Source organism: Glossina fuscipes, unplaced genomic scaffold (assembly GCF_014805625.2).
Source record: "Glossina fuscipes isolate IAEA_lab_2018 unplaced genomic scaffold, Yale_Gfus_2 2, whole genome shotgun sequence".
Taxonomy (NCBI): Eukaryota; Metazoa; Arthropoda; class Insecta; order Diptera; family Glossinidae; genus Glossina; species Glossina fuscipes.
The window spans coordinates 15807247-15822632 of NW_023998416.1; the positions used below are offsets into that span (position 1 = coordinate 15807247).

At 35.1% G+C, this 15386-nt stretch overlaps 6 protein-coding genes across 6 annotated transcripts; 4 read left to right on the forward strand and 2 right to left on the reverse strand.

Annotated features, from left to right (window-relative positions):
* On the forward strand, positions 1-1821 carry LOC119632954 (protein draper-like). The gene has a single exon (XM_038026119.1). The coding sequence runs from the start codon at positions 1-3 to the stop codon at positions 1819-1821; it is 1821 nt and encodes a 606-aa protein (XP_037882047.1).
* Positions 1822-3409: 1588 nt separating this feature from the next.
* Positions 3410-4275, forward strand: LOC119634013 (dynactin subunit 6). The gene is made up of 3 exons (XM_038027915.1): positions 3410-3501; positions 3561-4017; positions 4083-4275. Exons 1-3 carry the CDS (start codon positions 3479-3481, stop codon positions 4182-4184), a joined length of 582 nt encoding a protein of 193 aa, XP_037883843.1. The 5' UTR covers positions 3410-3478; the 3' UTR covers positions 4185-4275.
* Positions 4186-4679, reverse strand: LOC119634014 (probable DNA-directed RNA polymerases I and III subunit RPAC2). The gene is made up of 2 exons (XM_038027916.1): positions 4586-4679; positions 4186-4521 (listed from the first exon to the last, which is right to left on the reverse strand). Exons 1-2 carry the CDS (start codon positions 4601-4603, stop codon positions 4204-4206), a joined length of 336 nt encoding a protein of 111 aa, XP_037883844.1. The 5' UTR covers positions 4604-4679; the 3' UTR covers positions 4186-4203.
* A 203-nt stretch (positions 4680-4882) lies between these two features.
* Positions 4883-5692, forward strand: LOC119634012 (probable 28S ribosomal protein S23, mitochondrial). The gene is made up of 3 exons (XM_038027914.1): positions 4883-5021; positions 5074-5235; positions 5295-5692. Exons 1-3 carry the CDS (start codon positions 4978-4980, stop codon positions 5671-5673), a joined length of 585 nt encoding a protein of 194 aa, XP_037883842.1. The 5' UTR covers positions 4883-4977; the 3' UTR covers positions 5674-5692.
* On the reverse strand, positions 5682-6644 carry LOC119634011 (DNA-directed RNA polymerase II subunit RPB3). The gene has a single exon (XM_038027913.1). The coding sequence runs from the start codon at positions 6544-6546 to the stop codon at positions 5719-5721; it is 828 nt and encodes a 275-aa protein (XP_037883841.1). The 5' UTR covers positions 6547-6644; the 3' UTR covers positions 5682-5718.
* A 2784-nt stretch (positions 6645-9428) lies between these two features.
* LOC119633744 (integrator complex subunit 3 homolog) lies at positions 9429-14025 on the forward strand. The gene is made up of 9 exons (XM_038027453.1): positions 9429-9807; positions 9868-10478; positions 10550-11183; positions 11248-12579; positions 12648-12805; positions 12862-13006; positions 13065-13190; positions 13247-13435; positions 13867-14025. The coding sequence occupies exons 1-9, from the start codon at positions 9712-9714 to the stop codon at positions 13930-13932; spliced, it is 3357 nt and encodes a 1118-aa protein (XP_037883381.1). The 5' UTR covers positions 9429-9711; the 3' UTR covers positions 13933-14025.
* The last annotated feature ends 1361 nt before the right edge of the window (positions 14026-15386 follow it).

A 15386-nucleotide genomic window follows, 5' to 3' on the forward strand; every position in this document is an offset into this window, starting at 1 on the left:
ATGTTCAACACAATAATATTTGCTCTACTGAGTAGCTGTTATACTCTATTAATACAAGCAGAAGGCAATGATACATACGATGGACCTGAACCTGAACTCGAGGGCCCAAATATATGTAAAAAGATCGGGAGTTATAACGTTGAAGTTATTACCACCGAAATGCAAAACTACCAGGTGCGCACGCCTTCATGGTGTCTATCGGTGCCGCCGCGCTGTGCCGCTTACAGTTTCAAAGAGCGAATCGTTAATAAGACGCAATCCATAACTAAATCGCGCATTGTTAAGGAGTGCTGCAAAGGGTACAAACGTGCAGGCAGTCTTTGCCAACCCGATTGTATGCCCAAGTGTCAACATGGAGCATGCGTGGCGCCTAATAAATGCGTATGCGATCAACACTATGTAGGACCTGTCTGTGACATAATTTGCAAATGTAAAAATAATTCTTCCTGTGATCCCCAGACGGGTCGTTGCATCTGTTTACCTGGATGGACCGGTGAGGACTGCTCTCAACCTTGTGAGGAGGGCACTTATGGTATGGGCTGTAAAGACAAATGCCCGAATGTCGTCCACAGCAACAAAAGCTGTCATCACATTACTGGTGAAATTGTTTGCCGTGATGGTTATATCGGTTTGGCTTGTGAACATCCTTGTCCAGCTGGTTATTACGGGTACGCTTGCACTAAGGCGTGTAGTTGTGCAAATGGCGTTGGGTGCAATCACATAACTGGTACTTGTCGATGCACGCCAGGCTGGACTGGTTTAAGTTGCAATGTATCATGCGAGGACGGCTATTTCGGTACGCACTGTGCGCAGAAATGCCGTTGTCTAAATGAAGCGAAATGTCGTAGAAATGATGGACGATGCATTTGTCAGGATGGTTGGATGGGCCAACGTTGTGAAGAATTATGCCCTGATGGATTTTATGGACCACACTGTATGCTACTTTGCTCATGTCCGTCGCCCAATTTTGCTTGTGATGCCATCCAAGGATGTAAATGCCGTGACGATTTCACTGGAGAAAATTGTGATGTTCCTACTGTCGGACAACATATACAAGGAGCTAATTTGCACTATGCCCACGCACGTATAGCTTGGGGATCAGCCTTAGCCATATTATTTGCAGTCATTATTATAGTAGTGGTTTGCTATTATCAGAATCAAGTGTCTAATTTAAAAACAGAAATTGCTTATGTGCAGTACACAGGTGATCCCACTTGCCCGGATCATCGCAATTTCAATAATCCCGCATATGGTTTGGCAAACATACATGGACGTTGTTTGCTCAATAACGTAAAACCAAAAATCAATAACGTCAGTCGTGGTAGAACTGAATTCTATATTGAAGACTCATATGCCAGCAGCAAAGACGAAGCTGCCTCCTATCCAATTAATTATAATGATGTTATGTTAGCTAAAAATTTAAACTTTGATTTAACAAACCTTAATCTCTACAAGTCACTGAACTTCTCAAAGGAGGAACATGAACCCAGAAAGATCTTTAAGGAACCCATCAACAATTATAAAAAGATTGTGTTTCCCGATAATAAGGAATCAAATGCAATCAATCATATACGTATTCATAATCAACAGTATGAATGTGATCACTTGGATAATTCTCGACCTAGCACTTCTGAAAGAGCCCATTATCACTGTAAGACTGATTCGATGATTACTATTAATCGAGACGAAGAGAAGTTGAGTAATTTAAACATGATGAATCTTTTATTAAGAAAATGTGAAGCGGGCCCAAGCAACGACATCGTTGTTGATGTCGATGAAAACGACAATAATAATGCCGGTGCGGCTTGTTGTCACGACTGAAACTAATCAAAGTTTGACGCAACCTAGTGAGGATAATAATAATTGAATATATTTTTTTCATTAGAATTAAAGGAACCGGTTTTTCCGGGTATGTTAATATTTTTACATATGCATTTGTTTGCATCTACTATTCATTGCGCATGTACATATGCATACATACCGTTTTGGATGCTATCTCCTTAAATAAGGACTTTGTATATATTTTTGTAATTGAATTGTAATATTTGATCATCATGCATTCATAAAAGAAAGAAATAATATTATATAATAGTTTACCTCAATATTTAGTTCTACATTTTTATCCATATTCGAGCTTATCTTATTTTTTTTTAAAACGCATGCCAAACGTTTCGGTCAGAGGTATTCTTGTATTAAAACAGTCTCTTTAGTAAATAATGAGATATATTTTATTAAGAAAATAATTGCGAACATAGTTGAACGAACCTTATTTATAAACATTCTCTTCGATATCAATTGCTCCCCTAATGTCAATTTAATCAAGTCTGATTTATAGTTAGTTGTTTTACATCTTTTATGTATACATGCGTAAACGGTTGTGTATGAGATTCATGGTATTCGAACTAAGATATTGTTCTCAGTATCTATTTTCAGTTTTTTCAACTTTTTTATTTTCAAAATGTTTGTATAATATCTATGGTTCACAATTTATTTTTCTATATTACACTTTATTTCCGGAACTAAACTTGAAATTATCAAATGGGTCACTCGATGAGTCGTTGCTAATGGTTGCCGACCCTTGTACTTGTGTCGTTTCTTATACGTTTGTCTATATTATATTAAATACGACGATTTCCGAAGGCTCATAAAACAATTTCCGGGCAAAACTGAATATAAGCTGCACATCGTTGGAAAGGCTATTACTTTTTAGCAGAGGATGGTTTCGCCACGATAGCTAAGAACACTTTCGCTTTTTCAATCTCATTTTTGATATAATACAAAAATTTTTCATACCAAGTTTTAACTAAATAACATAAATAAAAATTTTTAAATATTTTTTTAAAAAATTGTTGAAAAGATTGGTTTTTACAACCTTATACTTGTATGAAATGAGTAAAATAAAACAAACAACACGAGAGTGTTCTTGATTAGGAAATATCTAAATAGAAATAGCTAGCTTGTTGCTATTGAAATCCTCTTTTTGTAATAATTGTTCCATAATTTGGCAATTACAATTTACACCCTAATGAAACAATTTGGCAAATAAATAAAAAATTTCAAGTAAATCAGCTTTATTGCTTGTGTTTCATTTCCCACAAAATAACGTACAATAAACCCAAAACTATTTAAACTAGTATAAAATAAATATAAATTAATTAACTAACTTTTAAAGTTGAAATAAACGGTCCTCATTTCTCCTAGTGAGTTTTTTTCACTCTTCGATTGGTATGTATGATTTTCATTTACAAATTCTCACAAATCCCCGTAAAACGAGGGCACGATATGATTCAAGTATGATTTTGACTTACAAATTCCCACAAAGTCCCGTAAAACGACTGCACAGCTGGAATCCCATCCAGGAAATATGAATTGAACATTGTTCTGTTGTAAGCACTTTTATATTCTGCAGAGTTACCAGTTTTTTCGAATACTTTTGAAAGAAATAAAGTTTCGTTTGTGGAAAAATTAAAACAACAAAATGCCAGCTGTTGATCAAAACGAGTAATTTATTGCTTTAAATTCAACTAATTGCAATGCATTCATTTTTTTATTATATGCAGCATTAAAATCATGCCTAAATCGATTGTTTGTGAAGATAGCATCCTTCGTGGTGACATCACAATTTTACCAGGATGTATTGTGCATCCTAGCGCCTCTATAATTGCCGAAGCAGGTCCTATTGTGTTTGGTGAAAATTGTATTGTAGAAGAATACGCTAAAATTGTCTACCCCTTGACAGAGGATCAGATGAAGATCAAAGAAGCCGGTGTGGAAGCTCTACCGCCTTTAATAATTGGCATTAACAATGTTTTCGAGGTGGGTTGTACAGTAGAAGCAAGTCGCATCGGCGATAAAAATGTTTTTGAATGTAAAAGCTACGTTGGTCCGGAGGTCAGTATATCAAACGGTTGTGTAATAGGTGCTGGGGTGACCTTGCGATGCAAACAACATTTGCCAGAGTTCACAGTTATATACGGCAGAGGTTATTTACAACGTGAAGCCATTGATAAACATGTCGTAAGTTTTACATTATTATTGATAATTGCTTGCTTACATCGTCGTGATTCTTAAAATTTTTCTAGTCGCAGACTCTTCAAATTGATTTCTTACGGAAAGTTTTGCCCAACTACCATCTTCTACGTAAACCCAATTATGATCCCAAGAAGAATCGAAACGTTATATGATACTTAAGACTAAGCTAATTTATTCTTTCTTGGACAGAGAAATTTGAATTTTATCTTTATCATTAAACGCCTTAATTTCAGCTTCAAATGTTATTATTGTGTGATCGCATAATTTTTCTAAATCTTCTAATCCCCTCTTCAAAATATCGATAGCTCGTGATTGATTGGATTGTATGCGAAAATGTAGTTTATTTTCTGCAGGATGCGGTATAGTATAACCACAGAAATCTACGTCCGGATAACGTGTCACTATGGTTTTCAAGGAATTACCAAGAGTATGGCCTTCATCCTGAAACACGAATGTTCGCGATCCTTCATTACTTTCATCACCAGCTACCTAATAATATAATTTAATTTAAATTATATATTTAAATTATATATATATGAAATTTTGTAATTACTTCAGCCAAGGCTCCCATCCTGTTTAAATTTTTTTATACAAAATATAAGAAATTTCGTTTACTTAAAAGTATAGGTTTATTTTTTATTTAGGTGGAATGGATTAAGCTTGTCGATGAAGAAACCAACACATCCAGTAGCACAAGTAACGTGCTTATATTTTGTTTATATAAAACTGACTAATAGTTAAAAGGCATCGGCCGATAACTTAAGAGTTACCAATTCTATTATTGAACAAGCTTGTCAACTGTATTTAATTTCATGGTGTTATCGATAACGATCTTAAATACCTCTACTTAAAAAAGCGTACATAATAGCGAAGAAGTTCTGTACGGATAGAGGTTATTTCAGTTTTTTGTGCAAAAAATATCAATTTTTGATAATAGAACGAAATATGGCCCAAAGCAGATTAGAGAAAATTGGAACAATATACACAAGGTAATAAGAGACATAAGAAACTAACAATTTAATCTTGCTAATCGTCTTATAGAATCACAGGCTTGCTAAAAACTGGGGCTATGAAGTCAGAAGATAAACCAATATGGTATGATTTATATGAAGCTTTTCCACCTAAGTTGGAACCGCGCTTTGATAGACCCGCCCCAAATATACCTATACGAAACATATTCTACGCAGAAGATGTTATCAGAGCGTATGTGGGAAGACCATAATATTTATTGACACATTTATTAATAATTGAAATTTTTTCAGGAAGTTTCATAAATTTCAAAAGCAACCAGAAACGATAAGCTTACTTGATCACAAAAGGGAAACACAAGTTCAACAGTTTGTTAAAATCTATCACCATCTAAAATCTCAGGGAGCACTAGATGACGAAAAAGTTTTTGAAACTGCGATGGAATTATTAAATGAGAAAAGGGCCCAGGCTAGGACGGAAGAAGCGGACACGCTTCCAGAAGTATATAGTGCTGATGGAGACACTCTTACAAAAGCGTTCACTGAAGCTAAAGAAGCTCAAATGAAAGCAATCCAACAACCAATACCAGATACAACTGACAGGAAGGCTGGCAAAACAGGACGAAATCGTCAGATAAGTGGAATAGATGTGCAAAATCTCTTTAAAGAATAAAAATACAATTGACGTGACAAACATACATTTCGAGTTTTAGTTTTCTTATACAGCTAAAGCGTCATTCTGATTCTCATGGCTGAGTTGGGTCTGAAGATTTGACAACTTATTCTTCAACACTTGTACGCCCATAATGACAATATTCTCAGGTTTTAAGGCGCCTGAGGATTCCACGTTATAGAAAAATTTATTGGGCTTAGCTTCCCAATTGTAAGGCGCCTCGTACTGGTCGTCTTCAAGTTCTGTGTGTTCACTTTTTGGCCATTCGTCCGGTTTAGGATACAAGGTGTGGCGCATTGCATTATCAGGATCGTATTCAAAACACACTCCAGCAGTAGGATTCCATTTGGCATGCTCTTTACCAAATCCCTTTTTAGCATAAGCACGTAATTTCAGCTCTTGGCCTTTACGCAGCTTAATTATTAAAATCTCGTCGGTGCTTTCGCCATATTCGTTATCTTCTTCGTTTTGATGCCTAGAGGTTACCGGAACCACTTTCGGATTACTTGACTTTAAATCAGCCGTCGTTACGTGCCTTGTTTGATCTTCATTACATTTTACATCCAAAGTAAATTCGACGCTGCACTCTGGGCAAAAGTCCAAACATATGCAGTCACGAGTATATTGTAAACGTTCCACAACCTCATCAGAAATTAGGGGAATTAAACCTATTCGATGGGCCAGGAATTCATCAGATAAGACTGTAGAGTTAGCCTCTAACTGCACCCAATCTATTGCCAGTGTAGGAGTTTCAGCTATAAAAACACGACGTAAGCTGTTAGCTACACTCAATTCGGTGTCTTCTAATATAAATTTCACATTATCATCTGTTAGTTCGGTAATGGTAACAGAAGGTTGATTAGCGTAGGGCATTTCTAAGATTTTTCAAGACCTTTCTCTTCAATAATTTTCACAAATGAACAATTTCTTCAAGCGCACCTACGTACTTACAATTTTGTTCTTCTTCACTTCAAAACAAAAGTTTACGCGTTGATATGGTGCTGCCATATTTTGAAGGCATCTCTATTCCCAACATATTTTTCACATTCAAAGCAAAGAAAGCCAACTAACGGTTTTTAAATATATCTTTATATTGTAGTGAAAAAGCGAAAGTGAAATTCCTCTTCCAAAAAAAATTAAAAATATGTAAGCACTTCAAGAAATAAGCGCAAGTACATATGCATGCTGAAATATTGTAAAGGAGCTCCGTATGACTTCATTATATTACTTAAAAAACTCATTGAAATTGGCGCGTTGATTATAGTTGAATGAAATTTGGCATTTTGCAAACACTGACTTGAAAATTGAAACTGGAATTGGTGTTTTTAAATTTATCATATTATCATGGTGAAATCAAAAAAAAAGAATAAATAGAATCATTATAGGATGACCTTTCGAAAGTATGTGTGGTATTCGTCATTGTTATTTGTTGGTTATACGCCTGGCAAATCACCCATTGCTCTTGATTTTTGGAAGCTACTTTTTACGACAGAGTCAAACATTCGATCAGATTGCGTTCTAAGTTGGAAAAGGGTTCTCTGGAAAACCACAATGAAACTGTTCATATAGGTAATCACATCACGATCACATGTAGCGAAGATGAGGACGTGAAAAGGGATATAAAATTTTTAGAAGAGAATAGTTATTTCAGAACTGGTTATTGTAGCTGTTCTACTGAAGCAGAGCAACTCGTTATTAACGGATGGAAACACAAGGTAAGGACTTGATGAATTAAGAACACATTGTGAAGAACTTTTAAAATTAATTACTTACAGGCGTCGAGTCAAATTCTTGTGTATGCTGGATTAACTGATCTACAAATTCGAGGTGCGCATAACCTAGTGAATTATTCTATGCCAACTTCGCGGAAAATATGTTTGTACAGTCGAACCATGGGACTTCCACGCGAAAATTGGATCAAATGGAGGAATTAATCGAACTGATTGATAACCAAGTTGACAGTATGAAGACTGCCTTTAATAATAATCATCTAAAAACTTACGATTTTCAATCTTTGCATAATTGCATAGTCAGATACATTAATTTGTGTCTACGGGGCAAGGAACGCTCCATATTCGGATGTGAAATATGTGAACGTCTGCAAATTTTTTTATTTACTAATAATCCACGAACGAATGTTGCCAGATGCAATGGTTAACAACACTTAAGCTATTCAAGGAGAAGCAGAAATAATTTTAGCTTGAAATATTTTCAACAACTCTCAGAGACTCTTCGAAATTTTATGAAGTTCGCAAAATTCAGTTAATATCGTATTATATTTTATTTTAACAACATAATGGCAATTCAGCACAAAGCGTATACAAACCGTTGAATAGTTTGGTATGCGCAGACCAGTAAATGCGATTCACGTATCAGTAGCATCGTTTTTCTAAACCCTACCTTTATTCAATTATATTTATGATTGAGAATAACGTGTTAATCCACCAGTTGTTTCAGTGTGAGCCTGGCCTTTCCTTCTTAGAATCCCTGCCAATGTGGACAATTTTAGTAACGCTAAAGTAGCACTACTAGTAAGTACGTTTCGTTTGGTGTCGCTGTGTCTCTTTGTGTGACTGACTAGTTTGTCAGCTGTCCGTTTGCCAGCCAGTGTACATTAACGCTCAATATAAGACAACTGCTCTACTTCATCAAAATGGGTGTCAATACTCTAGACCAGATATTGTAGAGTACATTTTTTTTTTCAATTTTTGTTTGTTTTTCGGTAGCATTTCGAGGAGGGGCCCTGTAATTCTGCTAGCAAGTGACTGATTTCGGTCTCTTCTTTTAATTCGCTAATTTCCTCCTGAAAACATTATTTTTTCAAATTGTGAGCACTCATTGCTAGTAAAATATAGACGCAGGTCTTCGAGTAAAACTTTCAACTACTTACGTATACTCAGATTCAACATATGTCTCTCAATGAAGTGCTTAAAAGCTTTCTGATATAGCGTATTTTTAAATTCAAAATCTTTGGATTGTTTTAAGTAATCTTTCATTCAACTGTAGTCGTTTTAAGTCATGTTTCAACTGTTTGCCTAATCTGTGCTACTGATTATTGGTACAATTTTCACTTTGTTCACATTTCAATTGCACTTTATATCTCTTGGCACCTGTGATGGGTAGTTTTTTTGGTGATTTTTTCGAAACTGATGATAATTGATCTATTGTGCAAGTTGGCCTGTGCAGTATGTATGTATTGTGCTATTAAAAGAGATCTACGCTCTCGCTTTCAGTTTGGTTTTGTGGGATGCGGCGGTAATATGACATTTTTGAGCTAAACTTGTTGGTCCTCGGGAACATTTGCGTCTCACTTTATCGGAAATATCTGTACCTGTTGGAAACATCAATAATTGTAAAATTCCAAGCAAGTCGATATATACTTGAAAACAGCAAATATTATATTACTTTAAAATTAAATGAACACTTCTCTCGTCAATGTAATGGATAACTTACTTTGGTTAAAAATATTTGCAAACTCTAAAAAGGTAGATTTTACAAATCTGGAGGAAGCAAATCTATTTCATGGGTATACAAAACGTTCAGGGCTGCTTAAACCACTGGCTGTCATTTCATTTCGTTATAATTTTATTGTTGATTAATGTGTGTGCGTGTTATTAGTCCACGAATATTTTTGCATATGTTGATTTTAAAGAAGAAGAAGAGGAAGAAGGCCAACGAAGTGAATTCTTTTTGAAGTCTTAAGAGTCTTTTTATTGCAATTTTTTCTTAAGCAATTTCCCCAATATTTCAACGTTTTTGAGATTTCCACAGCATCCCAAATTTTATGAAAAATTTTTACCACCTTTAAAAACCATGTTTTAAAATTTGGAAAAATTAGCATTAAAGCGCTTTACATAGGTGTATGTAAACAACACTCCTCTTAAATATTGGTGGGGTGCTCTTGTAGATAATTGGTTGTCTCACATAATTGACGGTGTACCGTCGAATATATAAATAGGCAGGCAGTTAAAAAAAAAAATAACTGAAATTGGCCGTAGAGAAATTAAGGTAGCTTTTGTTGTGTGGTTTAGAGGTGAAATGCAACAACAACTGCAAATGGAACCACAGAAACTTAATTATATATCAAAGTTATTTCTAATCACTGCCATTGATATCAAAGATGAGTTGGAAGAGGTAAGAGGCTTTGCGATATAGTTCACGAGCACTATTTTTTAATATCTTCTTATATTTTAGCGATTCGAACGTGCCCATATTAATTTGCAACAGCAAGTTAATGGTCTGAATGATAAAGATATGCATGATAAATTATCACAGTTAGTTTGCAAGGAAAAACAGCATGAAGAAATATCAATTGGATTTTTATATATAATGTTAACTGATCCCCCCATGGCTCTAAAAGGTTATCGTGATTTGACTTTAGTTGCAAGGGACGGTATGAACATGGTGGTGACAAACCTCACCATATTAGTAGCGGAAAAGTATAATAAACTTACAGAAGTGGCTAGACGTCAACTCATTTGGCTACTGCGTGAATTGGTTAAACATCAGGTGTTAAATGTGGAGAACATTATTTGGAATTGTTTACGCCAAGCCGGTGGTGGTGATGTATCACAAAAGAATCTATATTTAGTGGAGAATTTGCTAGATATTTTTATTGAATACCGTGCGTGGTTAGAATCGCAAGCCTTTCTCGTCCAAACCGTTGTGTATAGTTATGTGCGACTCATAGAAGATCATGCCAGTCCAGCGTTGGCTGCTCTAAGACATAAGGAGGTAAAATTTGTCATAACGCTGATAAGGGAAAGATTTCTCGATATTATAGGATTGGGAAGAGACTTTGTACGGTGAGTTTTATAGCAGGTCTATCCATTTCATCAGATCAATTTATTTGAAATTATTTTCTTTCTTGCACTAGGCTATTACAAAATGTAGCCCGAATACCAGAATTCGAGCAACTGTGGCGTGACATTTTGCTTAATCCGAAAAGTTTACATCCCACATTTAATGGCATTTGGCATCTGTTACAAATCCGTACTAGCCGTCGTTTCTTGCAGTGTCGCCTAACACCAGAAGTAGAACGTAAATTGCATTTTCTGGCTTCCTCGGTAAAATTTGGAAGTCAAAAACGTTACCAGGACTGGTTTCAAGATAAATACTTTGCAACTCCGGAATCACATAGTCTGCGTTCTGATTTAATCCGCTTCATCATCAATGTCATACATCCCAGTAATGATATGCTCTGCTCAGATATTATACCGCGATGGGCCATAATTGGATGGCTTATATCATCCTGCACAAACACCATAGCCTCGGCAAACGCCAAGTTATCGTTATTCTACGATTGGCTGTTCTTCGACCCGATAAAGGATAACATAATGAATGTTGAACCGGGTATTTTAGTAATGTACCATTCGATACGTAACCATCCAAGCGTGAGCAGTACTTTATTGGACTTTCTGTGTCGTATTATGAAAAATTTCTGTCTTAAGTACGAAGACAAAATACGCATGGGCGTTTACAATTCATTAAATAAGATTTTAGAAAAACAGGCAAGTAGTAATATTATTTATAAAATATCAGTATTTAATTTTGTTTCTTATTATTTCGTCTTAGGTCATTCCAAACCTTCAACCCTTGTTTGAATCCCCTAAGCTTGATCGTGAATTGAGAATACTGATAAGAGAGAATTTCCGCGAGTTTGTCTCGCCGGCTACTCCAAGCGGTAATGTTGGTCCTCCTATTTATCCGCCATCTTCAGTGATACAAGCACCTGTTTTCAAAAAAGAAGCCGATCAGCGTTCAATGCATCAGAGCGCTGCGATATTTCAACAGGCACAGCAACAACAACATTCTGATTTTCAACATGGGCAAAATCATTTTCAACCACATAACTCGACCACTGTCGATTTGACGGAGAATTCTGCTACAGCGGGAGCCGTGGATTCAGGAGGTGGGGGTGGCACTATAATATCTTTAATTGATGAAGATAATAAACTATCCATAATACCACCTGAAAGCAACGATGTTGAAACCGAGGCGGCCTTTAGCGAAGATGACGATGACGCGAATAAAGAAATCAAAAGTGAAGAGCTTACAGACGATGATGACGATTTGCCGCTTTCGAAAGTGCGTTTACGTGAAAAACCTACTCCCGAGAAAGTTGATTTACCCGCCTCCATAAGCGACACATTCGAAACGTTTGTTACAAAACGTAATTCGTTCACTTGGGAAGCTTTTCTGGAGGATTTTCGTTCATTACCCGCCTCAGCAGTGGACGATGCCCAACTACAGTATGTGATCTCGAATACGCATTTAATATTACGCGAAACATTACCGTTGCAGAACTTATTTCCCGATAGCAAAACCGATGAAAAAAATTTGGCCAAAAGCATTAGTTATCCATTGTTTGGCTTATTTCGGTTTCTGTATGAAAACGAGGATAAAAGTAAGAAGCCGTTTCAGACTTTGCTTACAGAAATATGCACGCGCATACCAGAAACTGGTTACCTGCTATTGTACTTTATGAAAGTCCACGTTAAGCTGCAAACACGAAAGAATGCTCAACAAGCCACACAATTTAAGACCAACATCTATCGTTTGCTATGCGATGCAGTAGATGAAAAAATTGATGATTCTTTAACAAGAGATTTGGATTTGTTAGAGAAAGAAAATACCGCCATTTTTCTGTGGTTATTGCCTGATGTGTATCGTGAATTCAAGGCGAGTGCAATCAATAACAGTGAACTGCTGCGTATAACACTTCGGTGCATTGATGCAAAGAATTTGCGAGATTTAATGTACTATGTGGCTCAAGGCAAACTGACGTTGTTCAAATCTGATGGGTTAGTCGATTGTATACGAGATAGTTTGACATATGAAACCTTTGAACAATTGTGTCTGTGGCAGTTGGTACAAGCACATGACGTGCCGTTAAAATGCTTGCAGGTCACTTGAGGAATACCATAGCAATGAAAACTAAAACCGATTTAACTTCTTTTTTTTGCATGTTGCAGGATCTGCTACCGGAGTTAGAATCAGCGAATCATCCCGAAGCCTTAGGTTATATGCTCTTATTGCTAAAAAATGAAGAGCCTACGAATGAGCTAATTCGGTTACTTTTAAGTAGGGAAACAAAGACACGCGGAGATCCTTTTGTAACCTCTGCTCTAAGGTAAAATATTCCGCTTGAATTTATATTAAATGATTTCATATTTTTTATTTCGATAGGTTTTGGTGCCAAAGGGGGGAAGAGAAATTATCAGAAATTATTGCGTCGTTGTTAACATCCAAGTATCCTAGCTCATCACCCAATAAAAGAAAAAGACCACTCAAAGGCAGCTCTGCCGTAAACAGTTCACCTTCAGCAGATCAGGTAAACAATTTTGCATAATATTTACCGCAATAATTTAGGCAATATTTTTCAATCGTAGGTATTAAATCATTTGGAACATTATAGAAGAAGTTGTCGCCATGGTACTGGCACCGGTCTGTATGTACATGACACAATGCAAAGGGCACTCCAGACAGCTTACACACACAGTACTGAAAGCACAAAAGTAAAACAAACAACTTTTTTCTCCCGCAAGCAAACTAAATTTTATTTTTTTTTTAGAAGCAATATAGCGATTTATTTGCACTGGCTGCTGAAGACGAAACCACAGCCGTAGGAAGAAGGGGGGGCAGCGGTCGCGGCCGGAAACAACCCACATCTAAAAAGGATACAAGTAATCAAAGTAATAGTAACAAAAAGAACTCCGACCCTGTCAAAACTATCTATTCATCCGATGAAGATTCAAGTGAGGTAAGAAAAAGATACAAACATCATATACATGGTACTATCACAATCGATAAGTCAAAAGAGCTTAACTTCTAAGAGGCTTCAATCAAATTTGAGATTGTTGTCCGCTGTCATGGGTAATAATGAAAATCTTGATATTCAAGGTTTTTTGAGCAAATCGTGCCCACTTTCAAATTTATCTGTACAATTGATTTGGCTATAGCTATACTGCATTTTAATTTTGTTACTCGCTTTCTGAGGTTTTGAGAATGTCAACGACCTACTGATAGATAAACATGGTAAATGAACTCGGACTATCAAGCTAATTGAAAACTAATGTGTATTTAAACCATCTAATTGTAGTATTGTCATATTTTGAAATAATATGTAGAAAATAATAAACAAAATATTTATGATGCAATTAATTAAATATTTTATATTCGTTCAATTTTAAGGAGGATTGGTCAAAACAAAAAATTTCACAGGCTAAGAAAAGGAAAAAAATTAATGATTCGGACTGACAAAAGTACCAAAATCCTACGTCACCATATTGCTACGACGATGCCGATGATAATGATGATGAACATAATAATGATAAAGATATTTATAATCAAATTGTTTAAAATTACAAAAATTTGAAAAAAAGCAAAAAAAAAATGTAAAATGCAACAGAAAAAAAAAAACAAAAAAAAATTATTATATTATTGTAATTAAAAAGCAAGAAAAAGTTTAATAGCATTAGTAATGCCAATGTAGAATTTTTTGAGTGTTGAAATATTCACGTTATATTTTTTTATTTTTAATAAAAATAAAAAAAGGACATTTGAAAAACAAAAAATGCAAATAATAAATAAAATTTAAAATTTTCCCTTTTTACTGTACTTCCTATTACACTCCTAATCCCCTCCCGTCCACACCCAATGCAGATCATTTTATAACAAAATTGAAGCAAAACGAAACATTGTGAAAAGACTAAAAAAAATTGTAAAACAAATTCATAATTGCGTATACATAAAACAAAGTAAGAATAAAAATAACAAAAATCGTGTCTTTTACTTAATTTTAAAAAAGAACAAAAAGTGTTTTATTAACCGCTCTTTTTATGGTTTGGATTACCAATACCAATTTCGATCTAAACACAATCGTCTTTCATTTCATATTTTTATTTAGTTTCTTTTTTTATTTAAAGGCGGGCTTCTTTTTTTAGAAAAAGTAAAAAAAATATACAAATAATTTAATAAAACAACAACAAAGAAGAATTATGGTCATTATTATATATATATATATATATATATATATATATATATAAAACATGGATACTTCAGCAATGATTACATCTTCATTGCTATGCTTATATAAAATTTATATTGTTTATCTTCATGAACGTTGTGCAATGAACGGATATTATTTATTCCGTTATCCCTGATATGCTTTGTTTGAACGTAACTACAATCGAAATCGGTTATTATATAGTAACTAAAGTAAAGGCATGCTGGCGGGAATGTCGGGAATATCTAAACTAATTTAATATGTCAATAGAGCGACTGTACTTTGTTATAACAACACTGCAGAAAGAAGTAGTAGTGGTAAACAGTGTTGCTTGAGGAGAGAGAGAGAGAGAATTTGTAATATATTAGATCGGCGAGTAAGTGTCGTCGTATTTTATAAGAGATATTTTATTGACAAGTGCCTTAGCGGCGTCTAATATTGAAATCCGAACTCGCTTGCATTTGCAAGTATGTTTTATGGATAATCCTACAGTATTTGAACGAACATTGTAAAAACAATCACGCCAACCTCAATTATTAAGTATCGATATTTCATTTTTTGCGAATTTGTATAACCTACACCATTTTACGCCCTTGTTTTCGTTGCGAACCAAATTTACTAAAAATATACGTAATTAACGGCAGTTGTACTTGGAGAAACTGTGTCATCGAACGGCAGCAAATGCATCGCAAACTTATGTGAAAAT